General features: G+C 37.7%; 1 protein-coding gene across 2 annotated transcripts in view; it reads left to right on the top strand.

Moving 5' to 3' along the window:
- The first annotated feature begins 435 nt into the window (after positions 1–435).
- Positions 436–17,726, top strand: part of kcnt1b (potassium sodium-activated channel subfamily T member 1b) — a 79,082-nt gene continuing 61,791 nt past the window's right edge. The window contains exons 1-4 of one of the 2 annotated variants that reach the window (XM_014995099.2): positions 436–571; positions 3,474–3,506; positions 5,348–5,396; positions 6,972–7,139. In XM_014995099.2, the coding sequence (XP_014850585.2) occupies positions 505–571; positions 3,474–3,506; positions 5,348–5,396; positions 6,972–7,139 (317 nt within the window). In that variant the 5' untranslated portion in view covers positions 436–504. The remainder of the gene's footprint in view (positions 572–3,473; positions 3,507–5,347; positions 5,397–6,971; positions 7,140–17,726) is intronic. The other variant, XM_088008676.1, reaches the window with a different exon arrangement.

The following is a 17,726-nucleotide window of genomic DNA, read 5'->3' on the forward strand; positions in this document are numbered from 1 at the left end:
AACAGCTCATGAGAAACTTCTTCTGTGAAAGAAAATATCTAATTTAGTGTAGACTTTGAGCTTTGAAGATGTGCAGAAATGTTTAAGTAATTGGGGGGAAACACAAAGCTTCTTAAATCATTTTTAGATTGAGACTAAACCCTTTAGGGGAAAATGGGATGTTTTACTGTAAACCAAAATGACTCAATCACAGTTCTCGATTTAACTGTACCCACTGATTGGCAGCAGAATCGCATAATGGGCTGTGACGTACAGCAAATCAGACGGATCAAAAGGTGATCCAGAAGTCTGTGGGAATCCAGATCCTCGTCGAGATAAAGCGACAGAGTGAAAGCATGAGTGGTTGTGTGGGCTCTAACATGATGACGCTCAGAGCTCTTTCCCCCTGGAGGATAATGGGCTGAAAAGTGGAGGGACTGAACACAAGGAAGGCGCACACAGAGAGCGGCACGGCTTTTTCCTGAAGCAGCGGCGTCTCCCACTCGCCCTGTCTGTGCGCACAGAATGAATATTTTCTTCAACTTGAGGGGGACTATTGTAAGACAAATAGCAGAAGACAGAGCTGTTGCAGGTATGTTTTGAGATAAATTACTTTTATTGTCGTGTGTTCAAGCAGAAGTTGTTGCAGACCTGTGGCTTTATAACTATTATTGAATCACAAAGGTGAAACAAATAGTAACTTGTAATTTGTGCGTTGCTTCTATTTTGGGGGTGTTTTTGATTAAATCTGGGTTTAAATGTTTAATGGTTGCATTTACGCAGTAATATTTCTTGATGTAGAACCGTAGTTGCACTTTCCATCTTTACCACCAGATGACTCTGACTGATGTGGGCATAATTTGAATTTAATGGAGCAACACTGATATTTCACTCTGTTACAGTAACAAGAGGAAGCAGGTTTTTTTTCATACAATAATCGAGATGAGTACTTCAATGAGTAGGGAGAAAGAATTACCGCAATAATGTAAAGCTAACTCATTCCACTAAAAGCCCTTTTATGAGAGAATCCCTCTCAACATGAAACGCAACAATTTCCTCAGCAGAAAACGCACTACGTCAAGGTTGTCCAGTAGATGGCGAGACTCCAGCGAGTGACTTCAGGTTGGGAAATCAGCAGCCTTACCCCCGCTGTGACTGTTCAAGGGAGGAAAAAAATGCTGATGCGGACAGAGATGCATGAAAACCGGGAGGACAAGCCGCTTACATGACGTCCCTGTGTGAGATGCAGAGACAACATGGCAGAGGACTCCAGCGGAGAAAGCTCCAAGATGCGGCTCGGTTTGCAGCTGCTTTTCTAGATCAAGCGCGGTTGTTATATAAGCGCGGCTGAAAACGGTCATACAGAGAATGCGAGCTAATTGGAAAGAAGGAAAATGGAGAAATCAAGTTTTAACCTTCAGCACGTGGACTAAAAATAGCGTTAGGTTAACACGATACATCCGTCCGCTAAGTTACGTAGTTCGTCAATAGTAGCAAACAAAGTTGTTGCTAAGCGACGGCGAAGTCTTGACCCCAGCGGTGCATTGGTGGGTCGCGCATTGATATTTAAATTAACTGTGAAGTGTGCAGGTAAAAGCTGTACCCTTTAGGAAGTACGTCAACCAATCAGCTTTGAGTGCTGGGATTATTATTTTTTTTATTTTTTCCAACTAAAACCAAACCTGCGGGCCCGTATGTAAATATGTCAAACTGACCGAACAGAACTACGTGTTTCTTTTTGTGAAAAGGATTAACGCTGGATTTGAATGAACCGAATCTTGAACGAAACTCCGCTGGACTGAGTTCCGGATCTGGATTCCTCCCCCGTACCTCAACCATCATGTAACTGTCACGGTTTAGACATGGCAGAGCATTCGCTGGGATTTCTTGATGGAAAACAGACTGCGTTATGGAGGCAGTGGTGTATGCACAGTTTATTTAAAGCAGGTTATCTAAACCGAACCTGTGTTTAGGATGATGGGACCTCGGATTGAAACAGGGACACTTCTAGGGGGACACCTTTAGGTAAACAAAGTTACTCTAAGAACATTATGCATGTTTTCTGGTGTTTTATCGGCCACAACATTTCCGAGATAGGTGTCTGTATTACTAAATATAATCTTTCTTGTATTATTATTATTATTTTATTATTATTATTATTATTATTATTATTATTATTATTATTATTATTATTATTGATGTTTGTAAGTATAGCGTGTTTTCCACAGACAGTAGAGCATGGAATATTTTCTTATAGACTGCAATCAATTTTTAAAAAATCTTATATATATATATATATATATATATATATATATATATATATATATATATATATATATATATATATATATATATATATATATATATATTATGTGGGGGGGGGGGATGTGGACAAGGTGACCTAAAATGTAGTCAAAACTTGCTGAAGAATAGGAATCAAAGCATTGCACAATTACCAGAAGGAGAGTAGGGATAACTTGAATTTGGGTTCATAAAATAAAACTTTTTAAAGGAAATTTAGGCAGGCATTCTCACATTCTCTGAGAACAGTAGCTTGAAGACTTACCAGACAAGCATACCACCCAGGAGTGTTAAAGCACTGTCTTGCTGAGCTCAGTTTGCCTGTAATTGACTGCAGTAGTGTATAACTGCTGGTGATTAAAAAAATGTAATTCAGCCATTCAGGTAGAAACAATTTCTGCTCCAATTCTGAGCAGCAATGTTACTGGTATGCATCTGAACGTCAGCACTCCTCATGCAGTGACTGCACAATCTTTGCTTTAATCAGTGTTTACTTGTGAGCATGAACATCAAATTATATTGTAAAATATTGGAGCAAATTTGGAAGATAAAGAGAATTAAACCTCTACTGAATGCCACCATCTACTTTAGTTCCTATTTACGCCAACAATTTATGACAGTACATTGATGGAATGAACTACTAACAGCAACTATATAATGACTAATAAGGCAATTTGAAGGGTTAAACCTTTATTGGAAACTGTCCCTGAGGTGCTGCTCTTATAAGTGGCAAGAAGCAACATCCATGTGTCTTCATGTTGCTGGCAGCCAGTTTTGTTGCAGTGCTTTCACAAGTCTGAGCTGCCTTCACCCTAAAGTTGTAAAGCTGGTCAAAGATTTCATCTGTATTTATTTATTTATTTATTAGGATTTTGGTGAAATTATGACACTTCACAAGCTAATTAAGACTCTTTTCATTTTCCATTTTTAAAAACGGGTTAGCAGTTGTTATATTTGCTGTTGTTCAGAGATGCTTGTAAGGTTGAAACTACGCAATAATACTGTAGCTTTAAAGACATAACTCTGAGGACAGTTCGGTCACACTCCACAGCACAGCATGCCTTTCTGCAGTTAGTTTTGGCCCAAAATGATTGCTTCAAATTGATGCTACATATGTGGAGGCTGAAATGGAATTTAAAATGCTGAGGCCTCTGCAATCAAATGTTTTCTGTCTTTTTCTTTTCCCCACTTAGATACGGAGAAAAAAAAAGTGTGGCCCTCTGCAGGTAATTGCTGTATTCACAAGGATGCACAGAGTTGCATGATGGCCTGACTGTTGCTTCCCTGCTCGAGTCATCTGTCTCAGCCATGGCATTAAATGTTTCAGGTTGTCTATTCCTTTAAATCCAATGTCACTTAATCCTGGTGCTAAACCTGTTTCCAAAAGGAGAGAGTTTTTCTGAAAGCTGAGTAGAAACCTGTCACCTTCACCTGTTTACTTTCACTGAGCTCATCCACATTTCCAGCATTAATTGTGTTTGTAGTGAAAGGGCTTTTTGCATCCCTTTTCTTTGTAGCTGCGCTTCCATTTCACAATTATGCAAAAGAAAGATCATTTTGTCAATTTGCTTCATCATTCATATGTAGGCATGACTCATAAAACTCTTTATGTGATCTAAAAATACTTTCCACCATGAAAAAATGGAAAGCACAATGCCGATTTATTATTTCACACGTTGATGATTTTTAGTTTTTCTGGCTCTTTAATCTGATCGTATTTGATCCTTGATGTTGTGTTTCCCTAAAATGTGTCTTAAAGATATATTTTACTCCAGATGTTGTATCTGGCAAGTGTCATAATGTTTCTAGCTCTTCTTTCCAGAATGAAGAGTACAAGCTGCAGCCAGCATTTTAAATAGTTTGGTTTAACATGCAGCAATTTTATTTTTATAATTTTTATATGATGACAAAGTTAAGTTAGTTTGAAACAGTTGCGGCTTTTAAACCAGAATTTTAAGCACATCTGCTGCTTTTTACAGATATCAGATTAGGCTGCACAATATTAAGAAAATTCTGATCATATCAATTATCAAAATTAACCCACATTTTGATCCATAATCTTTATTTTTCAGTTTTATGATGATCATGATTACAAAGAGTTCTATTTGTTGTGACCATAAAGGGCAGAAAAAGTCCATGTATGACTTGAAAGCATCCAGTAAATAAACCTCAAAATAATTGGTTGCTTTTTCCTCCCCTCTTACATAAAGGGGAGATTTACACATTATGTTAATTTCTCTTTATAGTTTTCCTGTTTGTTCTTTTTTTTCCCACATTTATTTGCTGATCTCACTTTGCCCTTCCTTGGACAGGACTTGTTTGGGTCTTTGTCAGCACTGATGAGGGAGATCATGCCTGGTGATAGTGGCCCACTCAGGGCTGCCCACACTGTGCTGTGATGACCACACAGCAACACAAACACGCATAGTGCATAGATCTGGATGATTAACCTAATGTTTGCCTAGTTAGTGATTGAGCAATGAATGAGAACAAAAGAAAGTTCCACAAATATGAAGCTGTCTCAATATGTTCAGTGTGACAGCTCATGCACTGGGTAGGTGTAGAGTTTAGGTACAACAGAAATAGGTGTCCTATTTTTGAAATTATTTATTTTTCCCCGTTTGCTTCATAAGCAGAAAATAGGCTTAGAATCCCCTTGATATGTGGATTCCACCTTACCATGTTTCCAGAAATTAAATCCTACTCTAGGGTGGGTTTAATAAACATGTTCTCTATGTAGATAATGGCCACTTAACCCCTGCAGCGTTGTTGCTTCCCTTGTCATCAGAATGTACACCATAAACCATACAATTGCATTACAGTGTGTCAGTGTAATCCTTCTCGGTTTGAGGAGCAGCAACCTGAGAGAGAGAGAGAGAGAGAAAGAGAGAGAGAGAGAGATTGCTTACCTCTGGGCAGTCTTTAACTGAGAAACAGTTTATGTAATCATATGGCATTCCTGCAAAGTCCTAAAGAAGTGAAAGTTCAACAATCATCTTTGAATCCTCTTGTTCATGTTTCTCCCTCTTCTGTTTCTCTCATTTCTCACTTCAATCCCCCCCACAAGAGGCAATCATGAGTCCTCCACGCCGATCATCAAGTTCCCATGGCGACAGGTAATTTCCTGAAGCATCTCCCAACATGTGACTCTAGAAACAGTAAAGAGCAGTGTTTTGAAGTCAGAACCGTAGACAGACATGAACACAACGTGTTGTCCGAGGGTTATTTTTTCATGATTTTCTGTAAACACTTTGTCCACTTCGATGGTAGGGAAATGGTTCGGTGTTTTGAAAAACATATATCATATTGCATCAGTAGACTCAGTTATTTCGTGAAAAAAGTCTATGTATTTATTAATCAGTTTTTATAACAGAATGCTATTCTTGAAAAACAGCCAACAGAAACACGTTTTTCCACAGCGTGATTTATTTTAATCTTTATTTTTCAGTTTTGTTGCAGATTGTTTACTAGCCTGAAAAACACTGTAATATTCTGAGAAAGGTATTCATAACTTTTGAACTCTTCCAGATTATGTAATGTTACAAGAACAAACCTGTATTGTTTTCACATTTTATGTGACAGTTCAACACAAAGTAGTGTATAATTGGGAAGTATAAAGAAATTGCTACATTTGTATTTATCTCCTTTACTCTTTTTTCTCATAATCAAAACAACTGTTTTCAGAATTCACCCAGTTAGTAAAAAAAAAATCATCCTGTGTATAATTTAATCTCAGTCTGAATACAGCCGATTTCCAAAAGCCTCAGATGTTTATTTGAGAACATAACTGAACAAACACCATGAAGACAAAAGCAAACAGTTAGGTTGTAAAGCTATATCTAAAGTGTTCAGCTTCTCACAGAGCACTATTCAATTCATCATTTAATATGGAAAGAACGACTGATAACCTACAAAGACAGTAAGTTTTCTTTTACACAAACCATTTAGAAGAGACAGCAATTTGTTTGAAGTGAAACAACCGCTGCTTATCTCCCTCAGCACACTTTCCCTGTTGTTAAACAGCATCATGGTCAGGGCTGACAGGAAGATGGATGGAGTTAAATACAGAGCGGAAACCTGTCAGAGACTGCAAAACATATGAGACCAGAGTGGAGGTTCATCTTCAACAGTACAACATGCAGGTTTAAATAATTTATGTGGCCCAGTTGAAGGCCTTAAATTCAACTGCAAAATGTCTAAATACTGTCCACCTGCTGTGACTCAGTCTGAAATATTTTGTGAAGACTGTGCAGAAACTTCAGTCTTCAAATGTGCAAAGCAGGTAGACAAATATTGTACCTGAAAAGACTTGGAACTGTAATTAAAGTGAAAAGTAATTTCTACAAAATATTGACTCAGTGAGGCTGAATACAAATGGCTTATATGTGTTGTATATTTGAAAACCATGTGTCATTTTTAAAACTATGCACTACTTTGTGCCAATCTGTCACATAAGATTCTAAAATACATTTAAGTGTATTTGTCTAAAGGTCAAAGGACTAACAATACTTTTTACAAGGAGTTTTAAATCCTCCATTTTCTCATGAAGATTCTAATCATCCTAATGTATCCAACTTTACGTCTTACTAGCACATGAGGTTTTAGTGAAAAATCCTACTAAAATGTCATAGTTGCTCTACCAAAGCTTGCATGTTGATGGAACAGGTGCTGCTCTGCTTCTTGTTGTGCAGGTCCTCCTCTGAGACCCTGCAGAAAAACAATAGCAGCAACTCCGGTGTTATTCTGGATATCTCGTCTCTTAAGATGGCAGATGTGGATACAGAGGTGCCTCCTCTTCCACCTCGCTACCGCTTCAGGGACCTGCTGCTGGGGGACCAGACGTTTCAGAATGATGACAGGTAGCAGGAAAAGCTTGTATTTACTGTGCTATAACATCTGATTGCTTGTCAGGGGATATTTCTGGACTGGCCTCTGTGCATGCATGTATTCTACTCTCCTAGGACGAATATATTAAGTGAGGTCTACAACACTAAGCTGTTCTTTCTTTTTTATTTATGTCTTTGCTACACTTTCCATGATTAGTTTTTCTTATGAGCCCTTAGAGACAGCAGCAGGACCTTATCTTTTGGTTTTATGTGTAGTTAAAGTAAAACATAGAAAGTAAACAGAGCTGTAAGAGGTTTCTTTGGGGGAAAGGGTCTTACTATTCTTCAAAACCTGACTGCTTTTCACTTAATATTTGTAAAATGGCAGCAGAGAAATTAACTTTTTGGATGATTTAATAAACCTTCTCTAATGACTTTTCACATTTTGAAACCTTTTTTGTGCTTGAAAGGCAGAGAATTAACCACATTGAATTCTGTATTAAAGTAATCTGTCCCTGAAACAACAAAGCCATAAACCGAACAGACTTAGCTAAAAAAAGCTATAAAAACCAGACTGTGACTAGTTTTTTTTTCCTTTTTAATATGAATTCTTTTAGAACAGAAAAACATTTTGCTTGTAAGCTATTATGTGCCACAGCTACTAGTGCTGGGGGACTCTGGGAGTCTTTTAACACTGGGAGGATTTTTTGTCAGTGCTGCGGTTGGGGAGGCAGACCAACAGATGCTGTTTATGACCCATGAGAGGAAGAATTAGCCTGAACCGCCACTGAGTACCGTAGGACCTCTCCATGGTGCTGAAATGAAGTCATTTCACTGAAGGATCAGCAGTCGCTGTTTCTCTGGCCGTGGTGCTAGAAAACAGACGACTGCTGCGTCACTGTGTTATTGTTTTGGTACGTCCAATAAACTTGCTGCGCTGCATGTTTTATACATATTAACTTGTACTTTAATCTACTAGCTGGATATGATGTAATCATAAAAAGAATGTTGCCTCATGGACCAGTGTGAGCAGGTCTGCATACACCAGAGGAACCATTAAAGAGAACACATCTCACCTGAGTACCTCATTTATAGTTGTTTTTTTTTCAGGTACAGATTTGGTACTTTTAGTTACAGTTTGTTTGAGATTTCTTTCTTTTGCATTTCCTTGTGATCTTGAATCATCTATTATTTGTTTATAATACAAAGCTGGTTGGTGATATAACAATAATAATTATTAAATTAAAACAAACACAAAAATAATTTGGCATAATAAGCATCACCAACTGTAAAGACGTAGTTTTGTGTGTATAATATAAACTGACACCAGTTTTTGTGACGAACAGCATTGCCCTTTTCAAAGCGATAAAACAGAGGACTTTACTGTGAAAGCTGGACATCAGGTTTGTTTATTCTCAACAGAAGTCATGTTGCAGCAAAGACACCGTGATTTATTTTACGCTTCCTGAGTTGAATAAAAAATAAATATCATCATATTTCAGTTTGAGTCAGAATATTTATAAGTAAATATACGATTCTGTTTACCAGCACTGCCGCTCTCAGGCCTATGTGTGTTCAGTCTCTCTGTGTCTCTGGGGCTTCCCGCTGTAAATTGTTGCCAGTAGATTTTCTATCAGTGCGAGGCCTTTGTCTGCACATAGCATCGAGAACGTCAGGGCTTCTGACCACCCCTCGCCCACAAATGATCTTTTTGCTTTCCCAATAGGTCCAGTGATTTCTCTGTTGGCAGGTATATTCTCTCCAGTGGTGCTTGTCAGTTTATTCTTTAATGTTGAAAAATGTATCAATGGCGTGAATGTAGGGCAGATAATTCAACAGTTTATACATATAAATGTGTAGAAAAAAATCAGGTTTATTTGAACTGACTGTTTTATTTATGCTTTGTTCCATGTTGTATATATAATTATTAGAATATTGTGATTATTTTTGCTCATTTGAACGCTTCCTCCTGTTGGTTCCTGTTTTTGCTGATCACTTTTTAGCTCCAAAGCGTAATTAAAGCTTGTTGCTTGGCTACCAACAAACGACTGGTTGAGAAAATGCTGGCATCCACATATAACTGTATGTGTGAGTGTATGTATGCTGGATGCAACCACAGACCTATACCATTCTCGGACACGGCCAAAAATTGCATTACAGAGGAGAGTTTGCTTCCTCAAATCAAATAAGCTGTTTCACATGCGTATGTGCAGGAGTGGGCAGTTTCCTAATTCCTGAAGTGGAATTTCAAACCATGACTCCGAGCTTGGCGGACAACATTTTTTAGTCGATTGTATGCACATTAATTATGATGCTAATTATGTCGGATTGCAGTGCATGCAAAGAAGGAGAATCGGCAGGCCAGCGCTCTAATGGCGTAAGTCTTTTTTTCTTGTATTTATTACACTGGGTGCTGAGTAGAAGGCATAATGGCTTCCAGGTTATTATCAGGGGCAAGTGCTAGCTCACTAAACACATTGTTATCTCTAATGGTGTTGGCAAAACATTCAGGTTACTAATGCCAACAAAAAATTAAAATAAAGCACATACTTTCTTTATATTCCTGTTTTACATCCACTTGTTTTCATCAATTGTGACTATAGTGTTCATTACAAAGCTAACAGATCAAAGCAACAATCTGTGGAAAAACATTAATGGTCACTGCTTATTGCATAATTTCCAAGCTTTCACTATGCATTGCTCAAATCCTGGCACTTTATATCTTACAACACACACCAGTTAAAAATGAACAAATTTGTTTTGTGATTTTAAAAAAATGGATCTCAGGAAAAAATTTTGAGGTGCAACAGGGTGTCTTATATGTGAAAGTGTCGTCAGTAACAAAATCCATGCTGCCTCCATTAACCATTACTCTGCTTCAGTCTCTAAACTTGTTAGGAAAGGGGTGTGGACTGCAGCACCAATGTTGTGTTTAGAGACAAGTCTATTGGGACTAGAGGTAAAACCATGGCTTCTTTTTTAGTGGAAATAAAGCCACACATCTTATTACTGGAAAGACTGAAGAGCTGCCGGTCAATAAATGTGTTCTCCACATTTTTCCCATTTCAAGTTAGTCTTTTCCGCTTTGCCACCAACACTTATACAGTAATAAAAAAAAATGGATCTGCTTGGTAGTTTGCTGGTTTCATCCGTGTTTTGTATCATTGAGATTTCCATTTACGCAAGCAACACAGAAGCTGCCTTCTCAAAACACCAGTTTCATTTTACGTGACAAACACCAGTAGGATGCATTACCCATTTGTGTTGGGATTGCCCCCACTAGAGCCCTGATTTACAATCCATTGCAAATTAGCATCTGGTCGCAATTAGAAAACAGCACCGTTAAACTGTTTAGGCTTGTGTGAAAAATCCCAACATTTTGCTAATCATTTCCACTGAAGCTGGAATGAATTTTCTCATTTCAAAGATAACTAATTTAGTTTGCAAAGGGTAGCAGAAATTAGTGTAGATTGCAAAATGAGTTGATTCTTCAGCCACATTTATCTTCAATCCACATCTGCTGGTTCTTGATGGAAAATAACCAGTTCCTTTTGAGTTCATGCTTGGTCTAGTTAATAAAGGTGTTGTCAAAAACAACGCAACCAATAGTCCTGTCACCACAGGTTTGTGTCTCTATGTGTGTAATTGACAGCAAAACAAGAAACTTAGCTAACTTACACCACACTACATACCAAAACAAACCTGCAGCTGCTGCAGTCTTAGTGGAAATATCTAACATAATTGATCCGACAACAGAACTGCTAGGAATAAAATGAAAATGTTCACATTCATCAGGACCAGACCCAAACCACTCAATGACAATCTTTAATGGTAAACCGCAAAACAAAGTGTAAGGTATACAAAATTAAAATCTAATTATGATGATGAAGCCACCGTTTCTTTGTGTAGGATAATAAATCCATTGAATATTGAATCCTCAAACTAACTTTGCAGTGGAATACAAAATGATGTGAAGTTCAACCTTATGAAAATACAATGATCTATCTATGAAATTCCTCTCTGTTTTATTCCCCTTTGCTTTAGTCACTAATGTCCAACATGACCCTGTATGTATTACCTCTGATACAGCCAGTGGCAAAGAGGGTACAGCAGCAGTGGATGTCGCTGACTGCCAGTGGCCAGGTGAGAGATAATTAGTGGCAGCAGTCGGGCTATGCGAGCTACCTGTCCTCCGGGATCACGTCTAAGCAGAGGTGGGGGTGATTTATATCTGCCCAGAACTATTGTAGTTGCAAGCTGGCCTGTAAAGAGGTCCGGTGTAATTGCATGGGGCCTGTTGGGGCAGTGATCCAGACTGTGAGGGCATCATTCACTGGAGGACTGGACCTGTAAATCGTAGGTGTTACTGTATGTGATTATAGTTTATCTTTACCATCGGTTTAAAACCTTTATCTGGTTCTTTTATTGGTTTTGAGAAGGAGATGCTCATCCAGTTGGTTATTACTGCTTGATAGTTGAAGGTATCCTTCTAAAACCTCTTTTTATTTTTTATTTATTTGTTTATTTTTTTTAACCCCAGTATTGTCCATGGGATTTGATTGTGTTGCTTTACGGTCAGCCGTTTCAATCATGTCAGCTCCTGTCCACATGGGGGCCATTTTGGGTATATCTGTAAAGGTCTTTAGTCGGCTGTGAATCCATACAGATTCTTTGTCTTGGCAAACCAGAAACGATCATTTTTGAAACCGGGTTCCAGAGTGGATGCATTTCAGAATGCTGGTTTGGCCATACCAGCCCTGTCTTATTTAAAAACAGTGACATCATAACTCCATCTCAGCCTCCTCACTCACAAATAACAAAAATGGCAGCATTCAATATTTTCTCTATCATTCTGTGTCAGTGTTACAGCGCCACCAATTGGCCCGGCATATTAACTACATAATTTTCTGTGCTGCTGCATCCTGTCGTAACAAATGTATGAATCGTTCGTCTCAGTTTGTTGAAGGCCTTAGAGTGAACAATTTGTAACACATTTGTCTAAGATGAGCGGCTTCTGGATTTGACTGTATGTCAAATCATCTAAAAGAGACAAAGATATTTTTACTCTTTAGCTATCATTTAAAACTTCCAATGTATTTTATTTTAATTTTTTTGTGCTTGACCATTCACAAGATGTTGATGGATTGATGTAAACTCTTGATTATTCTGCTGTAGAATGATCAGTCTTCAGATGACATTGCATCAGCTTAATGATCTTCTTTTCAACAGATCTATGGATATTTTCAAAATGCAGTGACCATACAAAATAAATGTATGTGAATACTTAATGCTCTTTATAGTTAACATTTAGTTTAGCTAAGGGGAAAATGTAGCATATGTGTCCATTTCTCCTCCAAAGAGTATTTCAGTGCATGTTGCAGACCTTGATCACACTCCCTCCAGCTTTAGTTTCTTAGAATACTCCCCCTCTGAAAGTGTAAAAAAAATAATAAAATAAAATAAAACAAACTGTTATGAAAGAAAAACAATTCCTCTTTTAGTCTTGGTTTGATATTCTGTGCCCTTCGGATGTGTACTGACTGCGATCGTCCTTCCCTGGGCAGACAGCAATACTGTGAGCCACTGCAAGGATTTTCTTCAAGGATTTCATCTTCCTATCAACTCTGACCAGCTTCCCTATTGTTACCTATTAGTGTAAAGAAATCACAATACACTAAAGGGGGGATGTGTAGTGTTAGTTACAAATATATACCCTGCCCTCCACTTCTCAGTTATGGACTATATTGTGTTATTATAGAACATAACAATTCCTAATAAACTGCTCTGAATTTGATGGTTGTGACACGACAAAATGTAAAAAAGTTGAAGGAATTAAAATGTGTCACTTAAACATTATCCTTTAACTGAAATGTGAAATGTCCAACTCTTAAAGTAATAGCAACTTGAGAATCAATCTTGGACCAGAGCATGAATCAAAGCCTCTAATATCATTTCTCAGTAATTCCATTCTCACACACTCTCATAATGTTGGTGAAGAAAAGAAATGCAATCTCCTGTGCTGCCCTCAGGAGAAACTGTTCCTCCTTAAATGACATTTCAGCATGTGGACGAGCTGGAGATTGAATCCCCGGCGCTCCGATTAGTGCACAGATGGCTTGAACCACCTGTGCCACAGTAGAGCAGTTACTAATATCAGCTGTATTAAAAAAGAAGTTAACCACATCCATACAACACATCAAATGCAATAAAACCTGTATTGAGCTGCAAAAGTTTTTGTCATCAGAAGTTTTCAGAATACCTTGGACTTTGGTAGAACTGACAGTGATTAATTGTGAGGTTGAGGAGTAAACTGCAGCTTTTTGCCTTAATGATCATCCTCCTTTTTATATGAGTAAGTCTTAAAGAATAACTCAGTCAGTTCTGCCTCATATCCAGTCTAGAGTAAGTTGGACTACAAGGTCACATCATCCCGCAATGTAAATTCTTACAAAACGGCATGAACTGTGGTCATATGAGTTGATAACTGAGGTTCATAGACTGAGCTTTAGTGACTTTGCAAAAAAATATTGGCATAATTTTTATCCTATATGTCTAAAGCTGGTGTAAAGATACTAATCCAAAAGACTTACAGTTGTAATTGCAAGAAAATTGAGTTTTAAAGTGACTCAAGGAGACTGAAACAAATCTACACCACAGGTTTGTTTGTACAGTCATGTATTATAATATATTTTTTTGCTTGTCTCAGGCAAATAAAAATATCAGCATCACCTTGAATTTTATTATTCATGAGCTGTTTTGAAAACCATGTATAATTTCCCTTCCATTTCATTATATGCACTACTTTAATGTCTCATGGTCCAACGTTAGCATCACAATAAAAACATTTAAAATAAAATTCAGGTTTTACCTTTATGTAGATTTGTAAGTGAAGCTGTAACCTTATCCATACTTTAAAAAGCTACTAGCTATAATCTTATTCTTATTTACTTGTCTTGGCTGATGCTTCTAGTTCAGCTAAAAGCATTTATCTAAGGCTGATAACATGTTGCATCTTCAAAGTAGTCAAGTTTTACTTTGCTCTAATGTCACCAAATCACGTGTGAATCAGCGCCTGTCACTGAGAATGAAATGACCAGAGTGTGTTTTGGCAAAGTTTGTTGACATTTGTCACTTTTACAGTATCATGCCCTTCTGTGCTGCTAGAATCAGTGACTTCTCATGCTGTTGTCTTTGTTTCTCCAATGTGGAAATGAGAGTACAGTTTGAAACTGTATGTGTGTGTGCGTGCGTGTGTGTGTGGTGCATGAAATATCCTTCCTAGATTGTCATTATTATAAGGGTTGAGTGTCAGAGGGCTAAAATGACAACTTGAGTGTGTGGGGGCTGAAGAGGAACAATCAAGCTGAATCTGTGTCTGACAAGCAATTAATGTGTCAGATCATGTGTGTGTGTGTGTGTGTGTGTGTGTGTGCGTGTGTGTGTGTGTGTAATACCTTGTGGGGCCGATTTTCCTGACATATACTACGTTGTGGGGACCAATTGCTCCCCTTGTGGGGACCAGAACCTGGTCCCCACAAGGGGAAACCCTGTTTTTGGGTCATTGGTCAGAGTTAGGGCTAAGGTATGAATTGAGTTTTGGTTAGGGTTAGGGTTAGGTATGTGATGGTTAGGGTTAGGAAAAGGGTAAAGGTAAGGTTTAGGCTGTAGAAATGAATGGAAGTCAATGGAAAGTCCCCACAAAGATAGCAACACAAACATGTGTGTGTGTGTGTGTGTGTGTGTGTGTGTGTGTGTGTGTGTGCGTGTGTGTGTGTGTGTGTGTGTGTGTGTGTGTGTGTGTGTGTGTGTGAGAGAGAGAGTGGGAGTATTGTCTCCACGGGTGTACGGATTCAAAGTGTGGGTATAATAGTGTGCACACCTGTGGATCTGTGACTGAGTGTCTTGGCTTGTTTATGTGAGCTTATTTCTCACATTGTCATTCATGAAAGGGGGAAAATCTTTTTCAGAGTCATAAACAGAAATTAGGCTCCACATACAGGTGCATCTCAAAATTTGAATACCATTAAAAAGTTTATTTTATTGCATCTTGAAATGTTAAACTAACAATTTAATTACACACAGAATAATCTGTGAATTTATGCCTGTTAATTTTGATAAGTTTTTAGCTAATGAAAATGAGAATATCACGAAACAGAAAATAAGGCATTTTTTAATACAGACATATCAGGCTCCAGCAAAACACCTCTTTGTACAATATAGACACTCAATCATTGTCTGGGACTATTTTTCATGAATTATTGCAACAATGTGTGTTTTAGTATTTTATGCAGTATGACATAAAGCACATAAACACAGTTTTTCCTTCCACTCAATTTACCATTATTATTACACTTTGACAGTCAGCTGTCTTCCTATGATTTTTATAGACCATAAATGGACAAATGTTTGCATGAAAGTAATTCTGTTTTTGTCTTATGGAATGTTATTTTTTTCTCATAAATTGAAGTTCATGTGTTATCTATGAGCTATATTTTTAAGGTAATGATAAACATCTGTCTGATGGATCAAGGCATTAAGTTAACTTTTTTAGTTGAATTACAGAAATGTTTTAAGATTCCCTTGTATTTTACATACATGCAAATAAATCCTCTGCATATCTGTCATTATGTTGGGGGTTTTCTCATCTAATCAAGACAGTGTGTTGGTTGACACAATGTAAACAGAGTGAACACTTTTAATTGGTCACTTAATTAACTCTTAATAGCATCTTCAGTGTCAAAATGTGGCACTTGAAAGGAAGATGAAACACTAATGCTGACAGCAACAGCTTCTCTCTGGCATTCCTTTTGTTTTTTGGATGTTTAATATAGAAATCTGTCTAAATTGTGCAGGAAGCAAAAGATACGATGTGATGTAAACTAGTTGGATGTTTTTCAAAGCAGCCCAATTCTAATGATTCTGTAAATCAAAATGACATGTTCGATTAAAGGGGGTTCTGGTTGACTCAGCCAGATACTGTTATCCAGAGTCATAAGCACAAGTAAAATGTCCTCAGACAATAGTCATGCTCTGATGACAGCAGCTGTTTTGTTTGCTCCAATTCTGTGGCGGAGGGGACTGCTGGGACTCAATGCCTGCATTATTTCCATCTCAATGTGTTTACGAGGCTGATAAGACCGGGAACAAAGACAAACACAGAAATGAGGCGCGGTAAACCCAAAAACCCGCAGGAACGCAAGCATTATGTCGATTACAGATAAGAGAAATGAAGGAAACAGGGGAGCAGATATAACAGCTGCTGAAATTTCTAAATAAATAATATGTTTTGTGAGAACTGAGAACCTGATTTCTTATAGGTTATCCTTACATTTAAAAATCAAGTCCAAATAGATAAAACATAGTATTTTTTTTATTCTAAATCATTCTTTTTATAATCTGTTTATAACCCATAAAATCTTATGGGTTGCTACTCATATTTGAATCCAATTTAGTAATGTCACCAGAAAGATTTTCTGTTTTTTAAAGTGGCTGTAGTTTCTGGTTACTTTTCTGTTTCTGTGGAGCTACTAGAGCTTGCGGTTCAGACCATAGGTGGTATTAGTCATCACCATCAGCACAGAGTGGGTGGGCGACACTTAAAGTCCTCCAGACTTGTTCTCATCAGCAGCCTAATGGCTGTGTCTTAAACATGTTGTTAGTCCAAGGGTTACTGTTGTTACTGCAGTGGAACAGAAAACCGAAATATGTCCGTATGTTTTTTAGACAATGCTGGGTGTTGTGTAAGGGTCCATTGTTGGGAACATAAACAATCTGTTTAACAGTGGCCGAAGGAGTTTTGTTACAGACATACACATGTTGTGAAAATATAAATTTGAGCACTTTCTGTTCTGATTTATGTCTCCCAAGGGGCTTTTAGCCGTCTACATGTAGGACTGTGTGAACATTTCAGTGGCTCAGGGCACTTCCCAGGAGAATAACACACATGGGAAGGTTAATTAGAAGTAGAATCATCAGGGGACAGGCTCTGAAAAAAGAGAAAAATCAGTATTTATGTGTCCCATAGAATTAGCTCATCTTCTGGACCATTACAACACTTTTTCTGGAGTTCTCTGGTGCATTTAACATTGAACTCCTCTGCTTTGTCTTGCCAGTGTAATTAAGATCAGTGGAGGTGATTTTATCAGGACTTAAATGGTGGTAATGATGGAGGCAGATCATTGGAGGAGATTTTGATGCTCTGGCTTTTTGTAGAGCTTTCACCCATGCATATACCAGCTCTAAGAAACGGCTTTATTAATCCAAAATATTTTCCTCTTGTATATAATAACATAGAATTAAAGTCAGTTACAACTGTCTTTTTCTAGCTTTTTGAAAGTAGTTTTGAAACAATCCGTCCTCAGTTGCCTGCTTTTCATTTTTTTTATTGTCCAAAGCAATTAGGGAAATGTGTCATAATCACTGTCACATTCTGCTTTGCTGATTATGGATTTGCAGCATTAGTTTAGAAAAACGCCCAGTAGCAGCCTTTTAAACTCACAACTCAGCTGCCTGTCAGTTGTTGGATGTGTTTTTTATCTTCTACATAAAAAACACAGTCAAAGTTTAATAACTGCAGCATTTTTTCCATAATGTTTTTAATGCAATTCTTGTCCTCACTAT

Source organism: Poecilia mexicana, unplaced genomic scaffold (assembly GCF_051168715.1).
Source record: "Poecilia mexicana isolate PSO_F unplaced genomic scaffold, ASM5116871v1 scaffold_9, whole genome shotgun sequence".
NCBI classification, from domain to species: domain Eukaryota; kingdom Metazoa; phylum Chordata; class Actinopteri; order Cyprinodontiformes; family Poeciliidae; genus Poecilia; species Poecilia mexicana.